This window comes from Stenella coeruleoalba (genome assembly GCF_951394435.1).
Source record: "Stenella coeruleoalba genome assembly, chromosome: 6".
NCBI lineage: Eukaryota > Metazoa > Chordata > Mammalia > Artiodactyla > Delphinidae > Stenella > Stenella coeruleoalba.
This window is the reverse complement of record NC_137151.1, coordinates 94,352,927-94,375,906: the sequence shown is the minus strand read 5'-3', so window position 1 is coordinate 94,375,906 and position 22,980 is coordinate 94,352,927. Positions and strand designations below refer to the sequence as shown.

Sequence of the window (22,980 nt, the reverse complement as noted above, 5' to 3'; positions counted from 1 at the left end):
GACTTAAAAGAAATGGTACTATTATTTCTTTGAATAAAAGACATATTTTGATAGTTACAGGTTAAATTTTTTCTCCTCCTAGACAGATTCAAGGAAGGGAAAATGGAGGATTTAAAATTTTGGTTAGAAATGATAGGCATTAGTTAATTGTATACCAGTTGTACTGTCTTCTCAAGGAGCGTTTACCAGAATGTGCCTGCCCATTATTGGAAAGGGACCGACTCTTAAAGATTAGTTTATGTTGGGGCTTCCCTGGTGGCGCAGTGGTTGAGAGTCCACCTAACGATGCGGGGACACGGGTTCGTGCCCCGGTCCGGGAAGATCCCACATGCCACGGAGCAGCTGAGCCCGTGAGCCATGGCCGCTAAGCCTGCGTGTCCGAAGCCTATGCTCCACAACGGGAGAGGCCACAATAGTCAGAGGACTGTGTACAGGAAAAATAATAATAATAAATTTTAAAAAAGATTAGTTTATGTTAAACACTTTACATTTCCATTAGGAATTGTTCTGATTTTGGAATAAACACACAAGTTCCACATTTGGCTTCTAAAGGCAAATTTACTGCATGTCTTTGATCCCTTTAGAGGAAGAGACAGGGGTAATTGTGGAAATTGACAGAGAAAAATGTGAAACCCACTGAAAAGTTCTCAAATGATAGTAAGCTATCTCAATTGTAAGAGAAACATGTTATAATCATCCTTTTATTGATGAAGCAGCTGTCCCAATACTTGAACCTTCATACTGTATTTATACTTTTCAGAAAGCATATTAAAACTATAAAATTTTAATTCCCTTGTGGGGAAAACCTGTTAAGTCACCAGGCCAATGCCTGCAAATAAAAATACCTAGCACTCATGTCAGCAGCTTACTAGGTCTTACACATGCGTGGTGAATGCCCACAGCCCTGTGGGGGAAGGTATTAACTCCACTGATTTTGCAGACAAGGAGAGGCTGTGATTGGCTCACTGTCAGAGTTGGGACTCCAGAACTTCCTACTCTAATTGCAGTGCTCTTTCCTACTACAGCTGCCAGAGATGTCATTTCATAGCTGGGTTATGCATTAAAAGTTCATAAAGTAAAAAAGCGAGTTGAAAATGAAAAGTTTTAATAAAATTAAGTGCTTTTGATAAAATACACTGTGCTCAAAACAGTCACAAATGTATCACGTTTCCAGCTTGTGTTTTCATCTACAACAGAGAACAAAGGAATGCCATATGTCTAATTTGGGATAAAAGGGCTGATAAACCTTTAACAGTTGCCATTTGGTCTTTACCCTTTGCCTTGCTGTCAGCTGTACCCTTTGTCTCGTTCTACTTCCAGATGTTCTTCCCACTGACACCTTCCTGCAATATAAAATTTTCAAAAAGGAAGTGGCTCCCATCTGAGATAGAGAATGGGCTATTAGGTTCATAAGAGTAACTTGGTAGGGGACCTTCCAGAAGGAGATCTTTTATAAGTCTCATTATTATTGGCTGAAGAGTCTTCCCTTGTTTCCTCATCATAACGTGAGAACATAAGGTTAATAGATCAGCTTACTCTCAGGTATCAGTTTTTCATTAGATTAAAATAAAATTTATTGTGGGGTGTCTTATCCTGAAATAGTCAACAAAAATATTCATCTTTTTTGGTGTTAACTATGTGCTGGCAATCAGAAAATACTGAAGTGAAGGTTTGAAATGGTATAAATTAGACTTTTCAGTGCCAGGAATTCTTAGGAAGATTTGTGACGGGGGAGGTTTAAGAGTAATTTAGTGGTTACGCTGGATTAGGCTTCTGTGGATTAAATCAAAGAGGATGTGCAGAGATTTTATCTAGAACAGTGAGGTGACTTTGGCACCAAATAGCCCACTGGTATTTTCTGCTAAAACTTTTCTCTGGATAGGAGCAGCATTGCATGTTTGCAGTCTTGCAGGTAAGAGACACTGCCAAATGATCCCCAGTTGCCAGAAAGATCTATAAATGCCTGCCCTTCTGTCAATTTTTAAGAGCTAAAAATAAAATTGGGGGTAATATTTGAATGCTTTAGTTTCATTGTATCTCAAATTATATGGAAAATTCTGTGATTTCGAAAGAGCAGGTTTTGCTATGAGAAACCATTTGCTAAGTATGGAATAATAAGTTGTCATGGAGACTGAGTAAAACTGAGCATTTATCTTAGTCCTGATCAATAGCGTTTTGACCCAGAGGAAGCTATAGCCACTTTTGTACAGGCCATTTCTCATCAAGTTTTCAAGTGCCTTTTCAGGCTTTTTCTAGTAGAAAGCATCGTTTTGAAAAATGAGCATCATACGGGTAAGGAGTGTGGCATTTAATAGTAATCACTATATTTTTAAGTTTATAGAAATACTGATTTTTTTGGAAACCAAAGATTATTGACCATTTTGTCGTACCACTGTCACCTTTACATATAATCTATCATAAACATAAAAAATGCTTACGAATTGGAAACACTCTGTGCCTATATACTGCTTTTTAGCAGTCTTCTAGAAATATTGATTTTTAAAGTAACACTTAGGAGAAATTCCTTAGGTATCAGTAACGCTAATGCAGCTTCTAAGTTAATGATAAGAACTGGCCATACTTCCTGTGTTACTTAATCAGTTCAGAATTTCATATGGTTGACTATTATTTAGGCTCAATCAAGAACTCTCTCAAGACAGCAGAAATAGCTAAGTCTCAACTGACAGTCATGAAAAGGCAGGCAAGGAAGGGACACCACAGACTTTTGCCAGGGACTAGCATGTTTCAGGACTAAATATGGAAACAAAAGAGGAAAACTTTTGATTTTACTACTTGTGAAATCTACTGAATACCCCATTGAGTGTCAAATTCCTTATCTGTAAAATGAAGGTTGCATTTGATTGCCTCCAAGATCTGTCAGCCCCAATTTCCAAGTTTGACAGGGAAGGAGGTTGAAGTCGATATAACCAGGCTGAGGAGGAGAGGAAGGCACAGGCCTCCCGAGTCCAGCTGCTCCTGTCTCAGGACTGATGTCCCAGCCGTCCTTGGGCTCCCTGGGGAGGTGTCAGTCTTTTACTTCTGAGGATTCAGCAGTGGACAAGCAAAGTGTCTGCTCTCCAGACCTGACCCACATGGGAGCCGGACAGTGAACAGGTTAATGCATAAGGGAATCGTGAAGGATAAGCATAAGTACTATGAGGACGATAAATTGCAACAGTTTTCTTTGCCACCTGGAAGGAGGGAAAACCATTTTCTGAGGTTTCCTTCTATGAGATTTTGGCTTAGCTTGGGCCAATACCAGGGACTGGGCAGCTTAAAAACAACAGAAATTTATTTCTCACAGTTCTGGAGGCTGGAAATCTGAGATCACAGTACCAGCCTGGTTGGGCTCTGGTGAGGTCCCTCTTCCTGGCTTGAAGATAGCCTCTTTCTGGCTGTGTCCTCATGTGGCAGAGAGATTAAGAGAAGAAGCTCTATGGTGTCTCTCCTTATAAGGGTACAAATGCCATCATGAGGGCCCCACCATCACTACCTCATCTAAACCTAATTACCTCCCGAAGGTCCCATCTCTAAATACCATCACATTGAGGGGTTAGGGCTTCAACACCTGAATTTGGAGGGAACACAATTCAGCTCATAGCAAATTTGTCACAGGAAGCTGAGGATGACTGTGTTTAGAATTCAGCTAAGTTGTGGAGATGAACATTACTGTTTGTGCTTCAGTGGTGGAGAAACTTTTAGCCAAAATGAGCCTTTTAGAGTATATGAATGTGTTTTCTGTGTAGCTCTGGGTTGGTAGATTGATTAGAAGTTACTTTAATAATTCGACTTCGTTATAGAAACCACAGTCTATCTGCAAATTTCTCTCACAATTTCATCTCAGGAACGTACAGTCTCTAGTGCCCCCATCTGCTGCATGGATAGGCCTGGTTGGGCACACTGTCATCTGGGCATTAAATATGGAAGAATTGTGGTCCACCTACGATGCACACATAGCATCATTGTTTAATTCGCACTGCCTCACCAAGAACACGGTTTGTGAGAAGCATTTTAAGAAGTTGCCTGAATATGATGGTTTGGTGTCAGACTCGCCTGTTTGCTCTGGGTTTTGTCTGGCAGATACTCCATCTCCCTTTTCAAACCCTACCTTGGAAATGCTCCCCTCCAGGGATGAAGATGAGTCATACATGCAACTGCTGTGCAAAATGATTCAATAGAGTCTCAGAAACTGGAATGCAGGAAAAAGGCAGGGTGTAAACTGACTCAGTTGGGGCTGGGTGGGGTGGGTGGTGGTGGGCAAGGCAGAAGCTTATGATGTCAAGTTTAGGCAGAATCTGGCAAACTAGAATACTTCAGTGCGACGGGAAAAGAATGTGTATGGGAAGGTTGTCTAAGATTTCATAACAGCTTTCTGCGTTGCTCTTCTCACTGCCATAGAATTTAGAGACAACAGAAGAATCTGTTCTTTTTCTAGATAGCCTCCCTGACTCAACCCCACAATCTGTCTAGATTCTAGACAGTTGTTCTCAACCATATCAGATTCAAAAAACCATACCCGTCTTTAACAACTAATATGAAATGCTCCTTTTAAAAAAATCCTGATTTATCCTTTATTATTCTCCTGTGACAAATGCTGTCGGTGCCCTACCCATATCCCTTTTGGTACATTCTGTACCTACACTCTTTATCTGAAAGTACACATGTAGCAGGCTGGAAGGACCAGAAGTAGTGCTCTCTGGGGAAAGCCCTCAACCCATGTCTGGCAGTGTTGCTGTATAAATATCCCCACTCCCTTGTCCCTTGTTCCTCCATGGGATGAAGCTCTATAGGGCCCAGAGCAGTTACTTGCTTGATGTACTTTTTACTGGATTTTTTCCCTTGCCCTGCCTTAGTACCTCACTCCACTACTAGTGTTCTAGATCAATTTCCAAGCAAATCACCTCACTAGAATCCTTGCTCTGTGTCTGATTCTGGAGGAACCCAGACTAAGACACACAAAACTTCCAAAAAAAAAATCCATATATATAATGCCCTAGTAATAATAAAAAAGAGAAATTAAACAAATGTAGTTGATAAGATATCTAAATTTCAATTTGTAAATATGGGATATCACTATACCAAAAGATATAATGAAGTAACACATGTTTGCACCTATAAGAAACTCCACCAGGGACACAGCAGCTTCGAATACAGACAGAGATACAGCCATGACTTGATGGTGGTGTGTTGTAGTGACATGTTATACTTTGAGCAGCTTAACCATTAATGACCTGATTTTCTGAAATGGTGAACTTGATAAAGTCCAAGCAAAATGAAGTAAATTCATTCCTCAATTAAGGTAGCAGCATTCCAGAAAATTCAGTGTATGTTAAAACTGTGCAAAAATACTTTGTGTTCATATGTAAAGAGAAGTTGAGTTCTGAGGTCAGATAATTATAAGGTGGTTTTTTTTGTTGTTGTTGTTGTTGTTTTTCTAGCAACATGAAAGTTCAGTGGGACATTTGAAAATTTGCAGGGCCTGAGGTGATTTCTCATTGTGTAGGGCAACTTCTGTCAAACTTTCTCAAAGAGCAGTGAGCATGTCCCCTTTGCCCTCGTTTTCTTAATCCCCATCCTGCTTGGCTGAAATGTAGAGGTGATGGCTGGAGCTCCAGCCACCATCTTGGAACAGGAAGATAAGAACACCACCACACCCCAAGGGGGCAAAGCAGTGAGCAAGAAGGAGCCTATTCTCTGAGAATTTCATGGAGCAGGGCTGCTCTGCCTCTGGACTTTTACATAAGCAAGATATAAACTTCTACTCTGTTAAGCCGCTATTATTTGGGGTTTCTGTTTCTTGAAACTAAACCTACTTAAAGCAATATATAAAGTAAACCCTAAGAGTATCCTCAGCAGTAACCCATAACTTTTGCAACTGTGATCAGTGCCATGAAGAACTATATGGGCAATGAGAGGGAAGAGGGCACCTGAATGGAGTCAGGCCAGGGAAGACTCTTCTGATCTCTGAATGATGGTGAAATCAACTAGGCAAAGAGGTGGAAAATAAACAAACTGACATTATTTGTCACTTGTTTTAAGAAAGGGGAGTAGAAGGAACGTTTCATGAAATAGTAGTTTTCTTGTTCACACAGCTGGTGATGGATAATTTAGAGAGGAAGTGCCACAAGGCAAGACTGTTTTATCCGATGTGGATCCTGGTGTGTACGTAGCACAGTGCCTGACTTGCTCAATAAATGCTGTTGAAAATATGTGCCTATATATGTACTAAGAGCTGCGGGGCCAGTGTGATTGAGTGAGCTGTGTGCTGTTTGTTGATCTGCTCCCTAGCTCTGAATTCCTTCTGAAAGCTTGGGAAGGGAGCATGATACAGTCAGACAAAGGAGCAGACCCACCAGACAGCAAGGACAAGAAGGACGAGAAACTTTCTACGGGAACCAATCCGGAGAATGGTATGTGGTGCCAGGTTCCTTTTCTAGACCAGAAAGTTCTTTTAATATCCCTCTAAATATGCGATCCAATGTAGGTGCAGAAATTCTGATAGACTTTTTGTGATTCCTACAAGGAATTTGTCATACAGTTTGAAGTGTCCTATTGCATCTCTTAGTGATAAGTCTAAGCAATTTTCAAGGCAGGAAGGAAAGAAATTGACACAGTAGATTCAGAATCTCTTTTTTTCCTACCCCACGATGTTTTACTTTGCCTTAGAACTTCACAACTTGTTCACATTCGAAATATCACTGCAACAAATAGGATTTCTATGAAAATACTTGTAAAAGCAACCAAGCATTTACTAAATTCTGTTCAGTCCCTTTAATAGTGGAATCCTGAGCTATGTATTAAAGGCCTGTTAGGAGAAATTTTCAATAAGAATTTTCATAAAGGGTAAATACACATGGTTGCATGTTTGAATTAGAGAAGGAGGATCCAGAAAACAACTAGATAATTTTGGAGTACACCAGGGGCTATTAAGATTGGGGAGGGGAAAGCAATATTGCTCTCATAAAATCTTTCATTTCTATACTATGATCTATTATTTCATCTAATGTTGGCAACAACCCTATGGGGAAGCTAACATATTCTCATTTTGCCACAAGGAAAGTAGGTTCCAGATAGTTGGATGGCTTTCTGAAGTTCACACAGTAAGTGATAGAACAGGGCTAGAGCAGAGTTTTGGGCCTCAAATCCAGTGTCCTCTCCTCTCCTCATGAGCTCCTGGTACCTACCAGCGGTCTGAATTGTCCTTCACATTTACACCTGCCTTTCCACCCGTCACCCCATCTCTGCCCTCTCCCATTTGTAGGTATCTCCCAAATCCTGAGGCTTGTGCTACAAGAGCTGAATCTGTTCTACAGCCGAGACGTGAATGGAGTGTGTCTCCTGTACGACCTCCTTCACTCCCCGTGGCTGCAGGCTCTGCTCAAGGTGAGCGCTCCATTTCTCAGAAGCCTTAGCCTTGGGAGCAGAACTTACTCGTCCAACAGTGTTGCTTGTCAGTTGGCAGGAAATTTCAACTGGGAAAAAGTTCAGAGAAGAGCTACACAACCTCTTAGCTTAGGAAGGAATATACTTGGCTGGAAAAGAATCTGGCAGCTCCCCTCTTTTCTGCCCCCAACTCCCTTTCTTCCAGAGACCCCTGGGGTCACACAGCAGCCACCACAAACGGCCATAGACAGCACCCTTAGCAGCTGTCTACAACCCTTGGTCCTTGAGGCCAACTCAGGACAAATAAAAATGCTTTAAAAATCATTCCTCTTTGTTTTCATAAATTAGGACATGAAATGTCTACAGCTCTGTTTAGGTATCTTAAGTTGTTCTTACTCTGAAGATCTCTTCTTTTTTTAAATTTGGCTAAAATTTCATGCACTATACAATAGCATCTGACTATAATTTTGTTCTTCTGAACAAATGTTATTATTAAGAAAGGTCCTTTTGAAGTTATTTTTTGGAGGATGTGTTTCCTTCACTTAAGTGAAATATGGTCAGCCTTATGATGCATGTTAATATTATATTCTTTAAGATAAGAAAGAAGTGTCAGCATACTTAGCATGAGCGAAGAGGTACTCCTCACAGCACTGGTTTTAAAACACTTGATTTCTTAATCCATTCATGCATTGTTGGACACAGCATTTTTTTCCATGCCTTGGCTATTGTGAATAAAGCTTCAATGAACATGCGGTGCAGATATCTTTTTAGGTAGTGATTTCATTTCACTATCACTATATACTCAGAAGTGGGATGTCCAGTGGAATATTATTCAGCCATAAAAAGGAAGGAAATCCTCCCTTTTGCAACAGCATGGATGGATCTCAGGACATTATGCTAAGTGAAATAAGTCAGAGAAAGACAAATACTGTGCGATCTCGCTTGTGTGTGGAATCTAAAAAGGTGGAGCTCATAGAAGCAGAGAGAATAGTGGTTGCCAGGGACTAGGGAGGGGAAATAGGGAGATGTTGGTCAAAGGGTACAAATTTCCAGTTACAAGACGAATAAGTTCTGGGGAGCAAATGTACAGCATGGTGACTATATTTAACAATATTGTATTACATACTTGAAATTTGCTGAGAGAATAGATGTTACACGTTATCATGACACACAAAGTGGTAATTATGTGAAGTGATGGCGGTGTTAACTAACCTTATCATGGTTATCGTTTTGCAACATATACGTGTATCAAATAAACATGGCATACCCGTAAAATTTACACAATGTTCTATCTCAATTATATCTGAATAGAACTTTGGGGGATGGGCTTCCCTGGTGGCGCAGTGGTTGGGAGTCCGCCTGCCGATGCAGGGGACACGGGTTCGTTCCCCGGTCCGGGAGGATCCTACGTGCCGCGGAGCGGCTGGGCCCGTGAGCCATGGCCACTGAGCCTGCGCGTCCGCAGCCTGTGCTCTGCAGCGGGAGAGGCCACAGCAGTGAGAGGCCCGCGTACCGCAAAAAAAACAAAAAACAAAAAAACTTTGGGGGAAACTACTTGATTTCTACCAGGCACTTTTCCCTCCTGGGAAGCTAATACAGGGGTATGAATGCCACTAAAGGCATTGCCTTTGCTACCACTGGTAGGCTGCTTGGCCTCTATGCTCCCTGCATCAATCCACCAGCCTTAATCACTTCCAGGTACACTTGAGCTTGGGCACTGAGGTAGAGCAAGGAAGCCCCGCCATCCCAGATCCGGATGGAGAAAGGCAGGGCTGAGCTGACCTCCTGGACCTCATTTCTCCAACTGTAAGAGAAACTAGATTTCTAAAATAAGATTAAGGTCTGCACTGCAGAGCTAGTCAGACCTTGGTATTCTCAGCCCAACCCTAGATCCTGGTATGGAAAACAATTCCTAAGGGTCAACAAAGACAAAGTTGGAATTTTTATAAACAAACTTTTACTGGAGAATTAAGGGAGGAAAGGAAACAAAAGGTGAGCACAGAGTACAAATAAGCATGTATAGTGTGCCCGGCCTCTCATTCAGATGCCCTGGTGAACCTGAGCCCCTCACCCATGCCCTACGCAGCTACCCAGCCTGGAAGTTCCCACAGGTCTCTGGCTTCAAATGCTTATTGGCCTCAAGCCTGGAAAACCCAGGCTTACTTAATTTAACAAGAGTAAAATTCACGTTTCTTTTTATCAATGATATTGTTTGGGGAAGAACAGTTTCCAGTGGCAGCCAGTAATTAAGCCTTTGAAGCGTTAGAGCCACCAGTCTTGAGTTCATTTCGCTTAGACAACTAGAGACACCTTATTAAAGGCCAACACACATGCTAGCCAGCCACTTGTGCCATTGCTCAGGCTGAGTCTCCCCTGGGCGAGCCTTCCCTCAGTATGTCATTCTCTCCTCGTTGCCCCTCGGCAGGTTTATGACTGCCTCCAGGAATTTAAAGGAAAGAAGCTCATTCCTGCCACACCCCATGCCCAGGCGTTATCCTACGAGGTGAGGTGATTTTTCATCCAGAGAATAGTAGAGCTTTAACGTGATACCATTTTACTCATAGCGCTAGTTTAAATGCTCTAATGGAAAAGTTCAGTTGGTGATTATGCATCTGATAACTGTTTCTAATTGAGCTTTAATAGAAGGCCTGCTGTCTCCCCAAATTAAAACCAACAAGACACATTTTTAGCTTGTGTCCATTTCCCTCTTTTTCCCTAAACCATGGACCTAATTATCCCCTGGAAAGAGGGTAATGTTGCTCTACTAATGATACCTAATTTACATCCCTATTCTGGGCTCCTGGACGGCAGGCTCTGATGTCCTCTGCCCCATCCCATCCTACTGAGATGTCTAATGGACCTCAAACTTTGTCCCCAACGGAGCTCTTGGCTGTCCCATCCCCAAAGCCGCTCTCACCCCAGCCTTTTCCATCTCACTAGGACGTCTTTGTTCTTGCAGTACCCCGGCTGAAACCTCTGGGGTCATCTTTGACTTTTCCTTTCTCTCACACCCACACCTAGTCCTGTCAGCTCTAGTTTCAAAACATATCAAGAATCTCCCCACCTCTGCTGTGCCACCTAATATAGAGCATCATTGTCTCTCACATGCATAATTGCGATGTAGCCTCCTACCTGGTCGCACACTTATACTCTTGCTCCCCTGGGGTCTATTCCCGTCATGGCAGCCAAAGAGATTCTGATTAAAGATGAGTCAAATCATGTCACTTCCCTGCTCAAACTCTTCCTACAACAACTTATCTCCGAGTAAACATCTGAATTCTTGCATAGTCAAACATAAGGGGGCCCCTGTTACCTCTTTGATGTCATACTCACCACTCTCTCCCTTATTCACTCTGCTCCAGCCAGTTGAACCCCTTGTGGTTGTTTGAACCAGACATGCTCCTACCGCAGGCCCTTTGCACTTGCTATTCCTATGTCAGTAACGCCCTTGCCCATATAGCCACACGATTTGCTTTCTCATCTCCCTCCAGTCTCCACTCAAATGTCACCTCACGGAGGCTTTCCCTGGTCACCCCATCTAAAATTGCAGTCCTCTCATAGCATTCCCTATCCACCTTCCCTATTTCATTTCTCTTCTTAACTCTTTTCATCATCAAATAAAACTCTTTTACTTATATATTTTATTTATTGTCTGTGGTTCCTCACTAGAATGTAAACTCCATGAGACTGGGGATTTTTGTCTGCCTATTCAGTGCTCTATTTGCATCACTCAAAACAGTGCCTAGCACACAGTAGATGTTCAATGCATATTTGCTGAATGGATGCATAAATATAATCTGTTTTGTTTTTATTTATTGTCCATATTAAAAGAAATTTTAAAAAAAACTTCTAACCTCAGCTCCAGTAATCAACAACTTGAATGGTTCTCAGCTGTCCACAGGGAAACACACACGTGATATTTTATTCAGTTGTAACCCCAGTGAGTGGAGGTGAAGCTTGCTAAACTGCTTGTTTTCATTTGACAATATGTGATGGTCCTTGACTGCTGAAGATTCATGGAGCTGGTTAAAGTCTTGTTAGGGCTTATGTCATGTCAGAAAGCAGGTCTATGCCTAAACCAAAGCAAAGAGAGCAGAATTTATTCTGTCTAGCACTTTTTTGTTGCAACAAACATTAAAATTGCTAATCAAATAATAAGCCTTAAAATACAAATTACTATTTCATTTTGCAACTGAAGAATGGAACAGCCCATGGGATTAAGCTACCTGGGTTCTCCAGGTAATTGAGCCTGTAGCTGGAGAACTCAGATACCTTAACCTGCCTATAAAGCATTCACATTAGCAAACAGCTATCTCAGAGCCACTAGAGGGATATTGCCTTGGCACATATGACATTACAAAATTATGTTTGTTCTTCCTCCAAGCCTGCGATGTGCCAGGACTGGGGCACTGTGGTTTAGATCTACCCCAAATCTTGAATTCTACCTGCTGTAATGAAGTTTAATGATAAGGAAAGACTCTAAGCCCTGACTTTAAAGAGGAAAAAGAAGACTTCAGTAACAGCTTTTCTTAGGTCAATATCGTGTCAGTATACCTGTTATCCAACCTAGGTGATGTTAACTAGGTGATAAAGATTGTTAAAAAATTCACAATGTATGTTTTTCCACCAACCAGGTAGTGAAGATATTACATGAAACCCCCAAGTCCCCTGAGATCCAAGAGCTGAGACAAATCCTCCAGGCTCCACACTTAAAGGCAAGTGCTTGCTAAAATGGGCAAGATATAACCATCTGGCACGTAGACAAAGTTGGGAAGGAGAAATAAATGTGCTGGAAAATGTGCTCTCTGAATAGATGTTCTATTACTGTATGTGGGTGACCAACAGACTGTACCTAAAAATGTGGAACTTGGACGTGACTGGCTTAATCTCACTGGTCATGGAGACAAGCCTGCCCTATTTATAAGGAGGCATCCAGAACTTCCCACGGCGTCTTTTTCCCCCCGGGAAAGCCATTGTTCCTCGAAAATTCTGGGCGGTTGGCAATCAAAGTAGCATACATCTTAAGTTATTTTAAGTTTCAAATAGAGTGTGTGAAGGTGCCTGGAAAATACAGTATAATAATGATTAGCTCTACGAGGGGGTATATGAAGAACATTTGATTGCAGAATAGAAACCTATCTCATAGTACTTATAGATTTTGAGATCAATTTATCAACAAATTAGAATTTAAGAGGATGTCTGCACTTGGAGCAATGGAATTTATCAGTCAAAAAGTTTTATTCGAAGTGGCCATCATCAGATGAATGGATAAAGAAGATGTGGCACATATATACAATGGAATATTACTCAGCCATAAAAAGAAACGAAATTGAGCTATTTGCAATGAGGTGGATGGACCTAGAGTCTGTCATACAGAGTGAAGTAAGTCAGAAAGAGAAAAACAAATACCATATACCAACACATATATATGGAATCTAAAAAAAAAAAAAAGGTTCTGAAGAACCTAGGGGCAGGACAGGAATAAAGATGCAGACATAGAGAATGGACTTGAGGACACGGGGAGGGGGAAGGGTAAGCTGTGACAAAGTGAGAGAATGGCATGGACATATATACACTACCAAATGTAAAATAGCTAGATAGTGGGAAGCAGCCACATAGCACAGGGAGATCAGCTCCATGCTTTGTGACCACCTAGAGGGTGGGATAGGGAGGGTGGGAGGGAGGGAGATGCAAGAGGGAAGAGATATGGGGACATATGTATATGTATAACTGATTTACTTTGTTATAAATCAGAAACTAACACACCATTGTAAAGCAATTATACTCCAATAAAGATGTTAAAAAAATGTTTTATTTCACAAGATAAACCTAGAGAATTTTCTCTGAGTTCCAACAAAGTTCTGTCCACCAGTCTCTGGCAGGGCTGTAGAATGACTACTTCCCCGTCTCGCGAAATGAAAATTGAACATACTGGGCCATGAGAAGGAACTCTTTGATCATACTCTAAAAGTGGAGGACTACTTTTTCTCATTCTGTTTTGCATGGGCCCTTAAGTGTCACTGATAATTAAACCAGCAAGATGTTTTGATTACTCTCCTCATTCTACCTTAATTGGGGAAACTATTACAATAGTTGTTTTGTAGTTCAAGTTTATAGGAGCACCATGGATTACATGGGTTTCCAGGAGATGAGAATGTGACAGAATACATTTTATCAGAAATGAAAGAATATATTATGTGTTGCTTACCCTCTCTCTGCCTTGTTTCCTTATCTGTAAAATGGGGGAAATAAATATACTTGCCTCACAAGGATGTGGAGAAAAGGGAACACTTGTATCAATAAGTTGATGCAGCCACTGTGGAAAACAGTGTGGAGTTTTCTCAGAAAACTAAAAATAGAACTACCATATGACTCAGTGATTCCATTCCTGGGTATATGTCAAAAAACACCAAAAACATGAATCTGAAAAGATACATGCACCCCAATGTTCATAGCAGCATTATTTACAATTGCCAAGGTATGAAAGCAACCTAAGTGTCCATGAACAGATGAATGGACAAAGAAGATGTGGTATATATATACAATGGAATACTACTCAGCCATAAAAAAGAATGAAATTTTGCCATTTACAGCAACATGGATGCATTTGGAGGGCATTATGCTTAGTGAAATAAGTCAAACAGAGAAAGACAAATACTGTATGATGTCACATGTGGAATCGAAAAAATACAACAATCTAGTGAATATAACAAAAAAGGAGCAAACTCACAGATAGAGAGAACAAATTAGTAGTTACCAGTGGAGTGGGGCAGGCAATATGGGAGTGGAGGAGTGGTAGGTATAAACTATTGGGTGAAAGATAGGCTACAAGGGTGTATTGTACAACATGGGGAATAGCCACTATTTTGTAATAACAGTAAATGGAAAGTAACCTTTACAAATTGTATTAAAATAAATTTTAAAAATTAAAAAATATATATGCCTGCCTCAGTGTTATTGTGAAGATTGACTTAATCCACATAAAACACTTAGAACTATGCCTGGCACATACGTGTTGGTTGTTGTTGTATCTCACATAGTATTGAGTCAGCATCTTCTAGGCGGGTGTGTCCTATGTGTGACGTTTGTTCCCCTTTTCCTTCACTGTTCCCAGGCCTTGCTCAGCGCCCATGACACCGTGGCTCAGAAAGACTTTGAACCTCTTCTCCCTCCACTGCCAGACAATATCCCTGAGAGCGAGGAAGCAATGAGGATTGTTTGCATGGTGAAAAACCAGCAGCCCCTGGTAAGGAAATCATTTTACCTTTTCATTTAGGATTACACCAGGGTTAATTATGAGCTAAGTTATCTCTAGTAATTACTTGGGCAGTATTCTTGTCTGTAGTCACAGATGTAGTGTGAGGCAATCAGACAATGTGAGGGAATCCATGATAATAATGGCGAAACTGTATCTTAATGAATTTTGCCTGTGATTTCAAGCACATTACAGGTTGTAATGTTTTCACCAGGGAAGGTTTCGGCTTAGTGTTTTTGTTTTCTAAGAGCTGTGAGACATAAGAAATTCTTTTATTTTATTATTTGGCTCTGTGGCATGTACATATATTTTACTCTGTTCTAATATATTTGCCTACGTTTTATTCCTCTATAAAGGGGAAGCTAAGTAAGGCATTAATTTGATTTTTCTAAGCATAATCCCTTTGATTAGGTTGTAATTGTGGGAGTTTTCTTTACCTTTGGAAGGATCTCAATATTCTTTGATGTCTATGTGGTTAGATGTAGACTTTGCTAGACCAAGGTTGAATGGCCTTTCATTTTTCATGGCACAGTATGTATGGCCCTGGTGGTATGAATACCCTTGTCCGAAAGACCAGAGCGACACTGAGGGAAGCCCCCAGGGAAGTGGTCATGTTAGGTAAAAAGGGGTTCTACTGTACTCTCTCCCCAGGGAGCTACCATCAAGCGCCATGAGATGACAGGGGACATCCTGGTGGCCAGAGTCATCCATGGTGGGCTGGCGGAGAGGAGTGGTAAGCTGGAGCAGCAGGGTGCAAGCGTGACCAGGAAAACAGGGAATGATTGTTTAATCTTCCCGGGGAAGCCCCTCTTTCCTAACTGAGGTTGAGCTTTAATAAGTTCTATTGCTTGGTTACTAAGAAGGAAGAAAGGAATATTCCAGAGAAGTCCCATTGCCCTTCCTCACTGAGTCCCTCCATTCTAGGCACTAAATTAATGTTCCCTTACTTTACATTCCCATGTAAACCTAACAAGGTAAGTATTATCAGGCTATCATATAGATGAGGAAACTGAGGCTCAAAGAGATTAACCACCTAACTTGCTCAGGGTTTCACAGGGTGAGTCAGGATTCAAGTCCAGGTCTGCCTCACTCTATATTCCCAACTTTCACGCTTCACTTGGTCCTTCTGTGTTCAAAAAGGCATCTCTCTTCCCCGTCTTCAAACACCTGTTGCTTGTCTTTTCTACCAGAGAACCAAATTTCCTTCTTTTCATCACTGTGCTTCTGAAACGAGCTGTTCTGTACCTGCTACGTGTGTCCTCACTGTATATGACCCTGGAAACCTGGTGCAGCGTTCATACCCCAGCGTTCTTAGAGAAATTACCCAGGGACATCCTAGTTGCTAAGTCCACTGGCCCTTCTGTCAGCCTCAGTCTTATTTTTACTTCTGCAGCACATTTGATGTTGTTGACAGCACCTTGCTTAAAATTTTCATCATCCTTGGTTTCTGTTCCGTGATGTCATCCTGCTTCTTATCTGCACTGTCTTACGTCATATTTCTCAAGCCTCAATCTTAACCCTCAAGTTTCTCCACATTTTCTCTTTTGAAGAATACCCCCAATTTCCTTTTCATCTGACATTTTCTCATGACCCCGACAGCTTTATTTTTCGTGTTATCTTCTTACCAGAGTTCCAGTTCCATCTTACAACATCAGATTAGTGAAAATAAAAATATCACCACCACTTAATACCCAGTGTTGGTGGAAAGGTAGAAAAATGCAATTCTCATGCATTTTGGTGGTGGTGTAAATTGGAATAGCCAGTTTGCTTTATTATTATGATTATTATTTCACCATGAATTTAAGATGTCAGAGCCTGCTTGGGTTAAGGAGCTTTGGGATGGCTACCGCCATTTGTGAGAGTTTTTTTGTACCCCTCTTTGTTTTGTGTTCCTGTTTGCCTAGGGTTGTTATATGCTGGAGACAAACTGGTGGAAGTGAATGGAGTTTCAGTTGAAGGACTGGACCCTGAGCAAGTGATCCATATTCTGGTAACAGTCTCCTCCTCGCCTTCCCCATGACTCAGTGCCACGTCACGTCAGCCCATGGCGTGTGCACTGTAATTGGAGGGGGATTCGGGTCCCGCTAGGCAGCTTCCTCTCTCTAGGCCCCAGAACTTGTCTGTTTCTATGCAGCTCGTCCGCCTTCCCCCATCCGCCTCCTCAGGGGATCTGGCCCCTTCTGGATACCTCCCTTCACAAGCTGCTCTTTCAGCCTCAGGAAGACTGCCAGACCGCCCAGCCCAGGTCCCTCGTCACCTGGGTTGCTCCACTGGAAACCGAGCCCGGGGTGGGCAGAGTGAGACAGTGGAGGAGTGTCTGAATCCGAGCAAACCACCCCTTGCTCCCCTTACATGTTTATGCAGTTTCCTTGAGGCAGCTTTGGGGTAGAAAAGAAGTCTCCAGAGGGCAGCATATGGGGAGGGGGACATCCCTGCTGGCCCTGCCACTGTCCTGGTGGTTGAAATGGTGGTGTGACCTGATTATATGAGCTTTTGGTAACTCTTTTCGGTTCCCATTCCCATCCTTCAAACCATTGCCCGAGTCACTGTCCAGCTGTCAGTAGCCATAGCAGCTTTCCCCACACACCTCCCCCCATGTATACCCCCAGGGTGGGGCCTGAGGTCAATTATTATATATTACATAGACTAGTGGTTCTCAAACTGGGTTCTTGGGGGAACTCTAGATTTTCATAGATGTGCCTTAGGGACTGAGAGGAGGAGTGGTATTATAAGGAGTATTATAAGGAGTATTATATAAGGAGTATTATATAAGGAGTATTATAAGGAGTATTATAAGTATTATAAGGAGTATTATATAAGGAGTATTATAAGGAGTATTATATAAGGAGTATTATAAGGAGTATTATAAGGAGTATTATATGGAGTATTATATAAGGAGTATTATAAGGAGTATTATATAAGGAGTATTATAAGGAGTATACCAAGCACCGAAATATTTTGCAAACCACCAGGCAAGATTCTGTGTGGTGTAAAAGATACTGCACCGGGAGCTTAAAGGACTGTCAGTCACAGACACACATGCCTCCACCTCAGCCCTTTCAGCTCCAGCTGTGGAGTTGCCAGGACAGTGGGATTGTGAAATTCCCAAGTGAGACCGAGATCTTTCTTGTTAATCTCTAGGATCTCCAATGCCCATCACAGTGTGTGTGACAGGGGGATTCTTACCTCTCCCATCAAACTAAGAGGCTCTCTGTTTCCTCCACCATTAGTTTGGAGACGTCAGTTCCCCCCAGAAGACTTGGGGGCCCTTTATCTTCTTCCGCATAAGACTAGGCTGCCTGATGCAGAAATCATTTTTCAGGAAATAATTACTGACTGAGATAAGAGGAGGGAAAGTCAGACCAAGAGCTCCTCTCCTTCCTTAGTGCCTGTGGGAATAAGACCTTGCTGAGTGTGGTGTCCCGGCAGCAGCGAGATGGAGGGTCCCTGCGAGAAGCCAGGCCTCAGTGTGGGTTTTAACAGACCAGTGATCCTGGAAGTCCCACAGCAGGACAGAAGTGAAGCTCAATTTCTTCCTAATGTCCATTTCTGGGTGGTGATATTTAGCTGTTGAGCCCTTGTAAAAGCCCCTGTGGGAGATGTCACCATTTGACCTGCACACATTGAATTGTACCTTCTGTCTGCCAAACCCCAGTAACCCAGTGAACTCTGCGATTTGTCATTCTTTCCTCTGACATTTTCTAGGCCATGTCTCGTGGCACAATCATATTCAAGGTGGTTCCAGTTTCTGACCCTCCTGTTAATAGCCAAAAGATGGTAAGAATTTACTGAGCCTTCATACCCACACACAGGAAATCCTCCAATAACAATAACAACTATGATGTACTTTGTATCTTATTACTATCCTCTATAATGTATTGAAGATTTGTTCAATACTGTATTGCATATTTTTCGATACTGATGACATGAGAGGCAAATCAGTAAATGAATACAATAACAGGAGATGGGGTACCAAGAAGTTAAGAAGTAACATCAAGAATGGTGAGCATTTGAGCAAAAACTTCTCAGAGCTGAAAGATTCTATTCCCAAACTCACTTTTTTTTTTTTCATGGCTCTTAGACTCAGTTCAAGAAGGAAGTTCTTTTTGGTGAGGTTGGAGAGGAAAGATAGCACCAGTAGGTGGAAGAGTGGGAGAGATGGTTTTAAGTCTTAACAACCCAGGGGTAAGGATTCTTCTGAGGTGTCATTATGCACCTACTGTCAGGTATATGTTCGTGCCATGACTGAGTACTGGCCCCAGGAGGACCCTGCCATCCCCTGCATGGATGCCGGCTTGCCTTTCCAGAAGGGGGACATCCTCCAGATTGTGGACCAGAATGATGCCCTCTGGTGGCAAGCCCGGAAAATCTCAGACCTTGGTACCTGTGCTGGCCTAATCCCTTCCACGCACCTTCTGAAGAGGTAAGAAAAGTCATCACTCCTGGACTCAAGACCGAGCCATCAGGAAACAGAACGTTTTCTCAGGCTTCTGTTGTTGCAGTTAAGATGAGAGAAAGAGAGACAAGCAGATAGATGAACACACACTGGTCTCTAAATCCAAATGTCAACTTGTCAATATGCTCTAAACATCTTAAACAACGAAGGGACCAGAATAATCGTATCAATTAGAAAAGAGAGAAGAGTACTTGGGAAGTTAAATTAAACTTTTAAAGGTAGTTCTGACTCCCTCTATAATCTTTCAAGGCTGAGTTGAAAGCTCAGTTACTGAATCTCAAATTTCCACCATCACCTTGGTGCTATTGAGGTCCAAGGAAGGGATTAAGCATAGAAAGAAAATAGAATGAGAGGTCCAAGACTCAGCCAATGTTAAGAGGTAACAAAGAAGAAAAGGAACTAGCAAAGGAGACTGAGAAGGAATGGCCGATGAGGCAGACCAAAATCAAGATGGTAGACTGTCCTGATCAACTATGTCAACCACCGCTGAGGGGACTGAGAATTGACCACTGGATTTAGCAACAGAAGTTGTTGGTGATCTTGATAAAAGCAATTTCAGAGGATGCGGTGGGACCAAAATCTTAGTAAAAGGGGATTTGAAGACATTGACAACAATGAGCATGGAAAATTCTTTGAGACATTTTGTATAAAGCAGAGCAGAACAATGGACAAGTAGCTAGAGGGGAAAGTGGAGTGGTATGAGAGAACTTTTTTAGATAGGGTAGATAATGGTAATGGGAAAAATCCAATGAGAGGGAAAACTTTATGATACAGGAGAAAGAAGGGAACATTGCTGCTCTTCTTGTCCTTGGGGAAGCAGGAGGAGATGTGATGGAGCCTATAAATAGAGGGGTTGGCCTTATACAGGATCATGAACAGTTCACCCACAGTAATAGTAGCAGTAGGGAATCCAGAGTGTGTGGGCACAGCTGAGGGTGAGGGATATGGTGGGAGTTTATGGAAGGTCTCTTCCATCTGCTCTTATTTTCTCAGTGGAATAAGCAATGTCATAAGCTGAGAGTAAGGGTGGGTAGGAGATATTGGGAAGGAAAGAGGAGAAAGCTTGAAAAGTTTCTATGAGAACTGGAGAGCAAATTGGTTAGATAAATACAGTATCATCAGCATTAAGGGCCCACTTAAGGTTAAAGGTCATAAATTTATAGTGATTCTGGCCAGCTTCCTGGGGGGCAGGGCCAGATTAGACAGGGAGTCAGATTTAACAGTAAATCAAGAGAGGGAAAAGGCAGTGATTTTAATGAAAGTCCATGACATTTAAGCTTGTTAAGGGGGGAGGTGACAGGGTAGGGTCAGTGGAAAGGAAGTCAAATCAATGGATTATAGGTCCCTATGGGGTTGATAGATTATTGGGGTTGGGAAGATAGGAGTGCTGGTAGAAGAAAGGGATGCTAGAAACAGAAATTATATAGAGATTGTAGTTTTGGGTACTGAAAGGCCTAGGGTATGACAGTGGGATGCAGTGGCTGGGGTCATTGGAAGGTCATTGGAAGAGAGGAGATCAAGGAACCAAGAGGCCAGGGTGTTGGAAGGGACATCTTTGTGCCTAATAAAATCGTCATGCATTATGACAGAGCAGTGTTAAAAGCATGGGAGTTAGCAGGAATAATCTGAGAATGGCTTCCTGAAGAGTCGGGGAAATGGCTTTCAAAGTGAGGGCATCTAGGGAAGAGGGATATAGTCTGGAGATGGCCAGGAGAAGCAGGACACAGGCCCCACCTCCAGGCCCCATGGAGTGAGGGTCTCATGCAGTGGTGTGCTGGAGCCAGCTCACAGAGCCTGTGTGCACCCTTCTCACACCCGCGGTCAGTGACGTCGGGGTGGCAGCTTGAAATCAGCCCCAATGGGAATATTGACACTAGAAAAACCTGCAAAGCTGCCCATGAGGACTCATCTCCCCGGGCTGGTTTACCCACACGCCACTGGGAGTGGGAGAGGAAGGAGCCACCTCTCAAAAGGGGCAGGGGAGCAGTGAGCTCAGGGGGACCTGGGTTTAGTTAGAACGAGAAGGTGAAGGGCTCACTCAAAGTGCAGGAGGAGGTTTGAGAGATTTCGCTGGAGATTTACTGCCAGTTCCAGAGGGTGTGTGAAAGGGCTTCAGGGAGTGGCAGGTGGTGGATGGAGCCTTACAGGGATTAAAGTGCAGAGGATAAGGGATGACCTGAGGACACACACAGGGATAAAGCCCTAATGAGATTAGTCCTCCTGGTCTCAGAGCAGAGAGTGGCAAGGAGATTCCAGTGGGGGTCTTGCAAGGAGCACACAGAAATGGCAGGTTTACTAGATTAGCGCACAAAGGACAACGGAAGGAACTGAAATTCATGTGGCTCTAAAGGGACTGTAGAGAGCATCACAGCCTGGGAGGGAGACCAGAACATGCGGTGAAAATTCTGAGACCAGTTGGAGCGGGCTAACATGCCAGAGATGCAGGAGCCATGGCTCATGCAGTGAAGCTCTGTGGCATGTGCACTCGTGGTCTCAGGCCAGATTTTCACCCTAAGTCAGTGTGACTCTGAAAAGATGCCGTGAGGCAGGAAAGAATGATAAGAAAGGCCATACATTTGGAGAATGTATTTGACAGTGTGTTTGGAGGTGAAATCTCCTTGTTCACTTGGTTGGAAGCAACAGAATTCTAGGAAACATTCTATCCTGGATCTATTTCACCTGGGTGAACCTGGATTACTTTTTATTTTTCCTTCTCACAGTGTATTTCTTTTTGCATAGGAAGCAACGGGAGTTCTGGTGGTCTCAGCCATATCAGCCTCACAACAACCTCAAATCCACCATAGGTGAGTGTGCTGACACCTCAAACCCAGCCTGTGCATCCCGAGAAAGACAGCTCCCTCTCTCCCAGGGCTGGCTTCCCGCCCAACAGAGGATCTTTAAATGTCCCCGCACCCCAGATAGCCTCCTGGCAGCCATCTGAAATCCTACCATAGACATTCATTCCTTTGGATTTAGAAGAGTTTTCAGTTTGTGAAAATGCAAATGTTCTCGTGATCACTCCCTGGCTTGAAGTCCCCTGAGGTGTCTACAGCTAGTCCATACATTATACACCTACTGGCAAGCAAGGCTGCAGAGCGGCACAGTTTGTGTGCCTTTGATGAGTAAACATGGGACTGAATTATTATTTAATGAGTGTAGTTTGTTCACTTCACAGTATTTTAGATGGCGGCGGAGGAATGGTCAGCAAAGGGATTCATGGTGGCGAATGCTTGTGAACGACTTACTCCCTTAATGAAGGGTGTCAGTAGCTCATAGAGCCCAGCTAGAACCTGCTGATCAAGGACCGTCTGAAATGCTCTCTGGCAGGAGTTACAGAAGGGGAAGAGGTGCCCGGAGGAGGGAGAGGGAGAGGGGCACGGACAGGAGGCTGGGAGGGCACTAAAGTAAACATAGATTTGCCCGTGGAGAGTCCTCATCCACTTTACTTCTCAATTCTCTAAGCCAAAAATTATTATTTTTCCCTTGAAAAGATATGATGACAACTATAGAGACATCTTTGAAAGAAAACACTCTTAAAATTCCTTTACATTGACCATATTTTCATACTGTCTTCCCGTTATAGAACCATATTTTACATGGTTACAGTAACAGTTGCAATACTACTTTTTATCTTTTTCTTTAACTTGACATTTTATCAGAAACATTTGTCATGATATAATCTTCATAGTGATATTTTAGTTATTTCCCCTGTGCTTTGAAAAAGTTTGTTTACCAAACCAGATTGAAGTACTTCTTTAACCCATTTTCCTATTCTATTTATCAAAGGCATGTGAAAGTGCTAAGCTTCTAACCAATATCTGATAACTAGTAGGGCCACGGGTTGACATCTAACTTGCTTGCATAGCCTATGTGCCATTTCTATTAG

General features: G+C 42.5%; 1 protein-coding gene across 1 annotated transcript in view; it reads left to right on the top strand.

The window, feature by feature from the left end:
* Positions 1-6,322: 6,322 nt before the first annotated feature.
* MPP4 (MAGUK p55 scaffold protein 4) overlaps positions 6,323-22,980 on the top strand; it is a gene marked incomplete at its 5' end in the record, with an annotated part of 38,758 nt that continues 22,100 nt past the window's right edge. Inside the window, 10 exons of the mRNA XM_079924203.1 lie at positions 6,323-6,410; positions 7,262-7,383; positions 9,809-9,886; positions 12,018-12,098; positions 14,498-14,629; positions 15,290-15,371; positions 16,543-16,628; positions 18,344-18,415; positions 18,865-19,061; positions 21,834-21,898. Coding sequence (XP_079780329.1) covers positions 6,323-6,410; positions 7,262-7,383; positions 9,809-9,886; positions 12,018-12,098; positions 14,498-14,629; positions 15,290-15,371; positions 16,543-16,628; positions 18,344-18,415; positions 18,865-19,061; positions 21,834-21,898 — 1,003 coding nt within the window. The remainder of the gene's footprint in view (positions 6,411-7,261; positions 7,384-9,808; positions 9,887-12,017; positions 12,099-14,497; positions 14,630-15,289; positions 15,372-16,542; positions 16,629-18,343; positions 18,416-18,864; positions 19,062-21,833; positions 21,899-22,980) is intronic.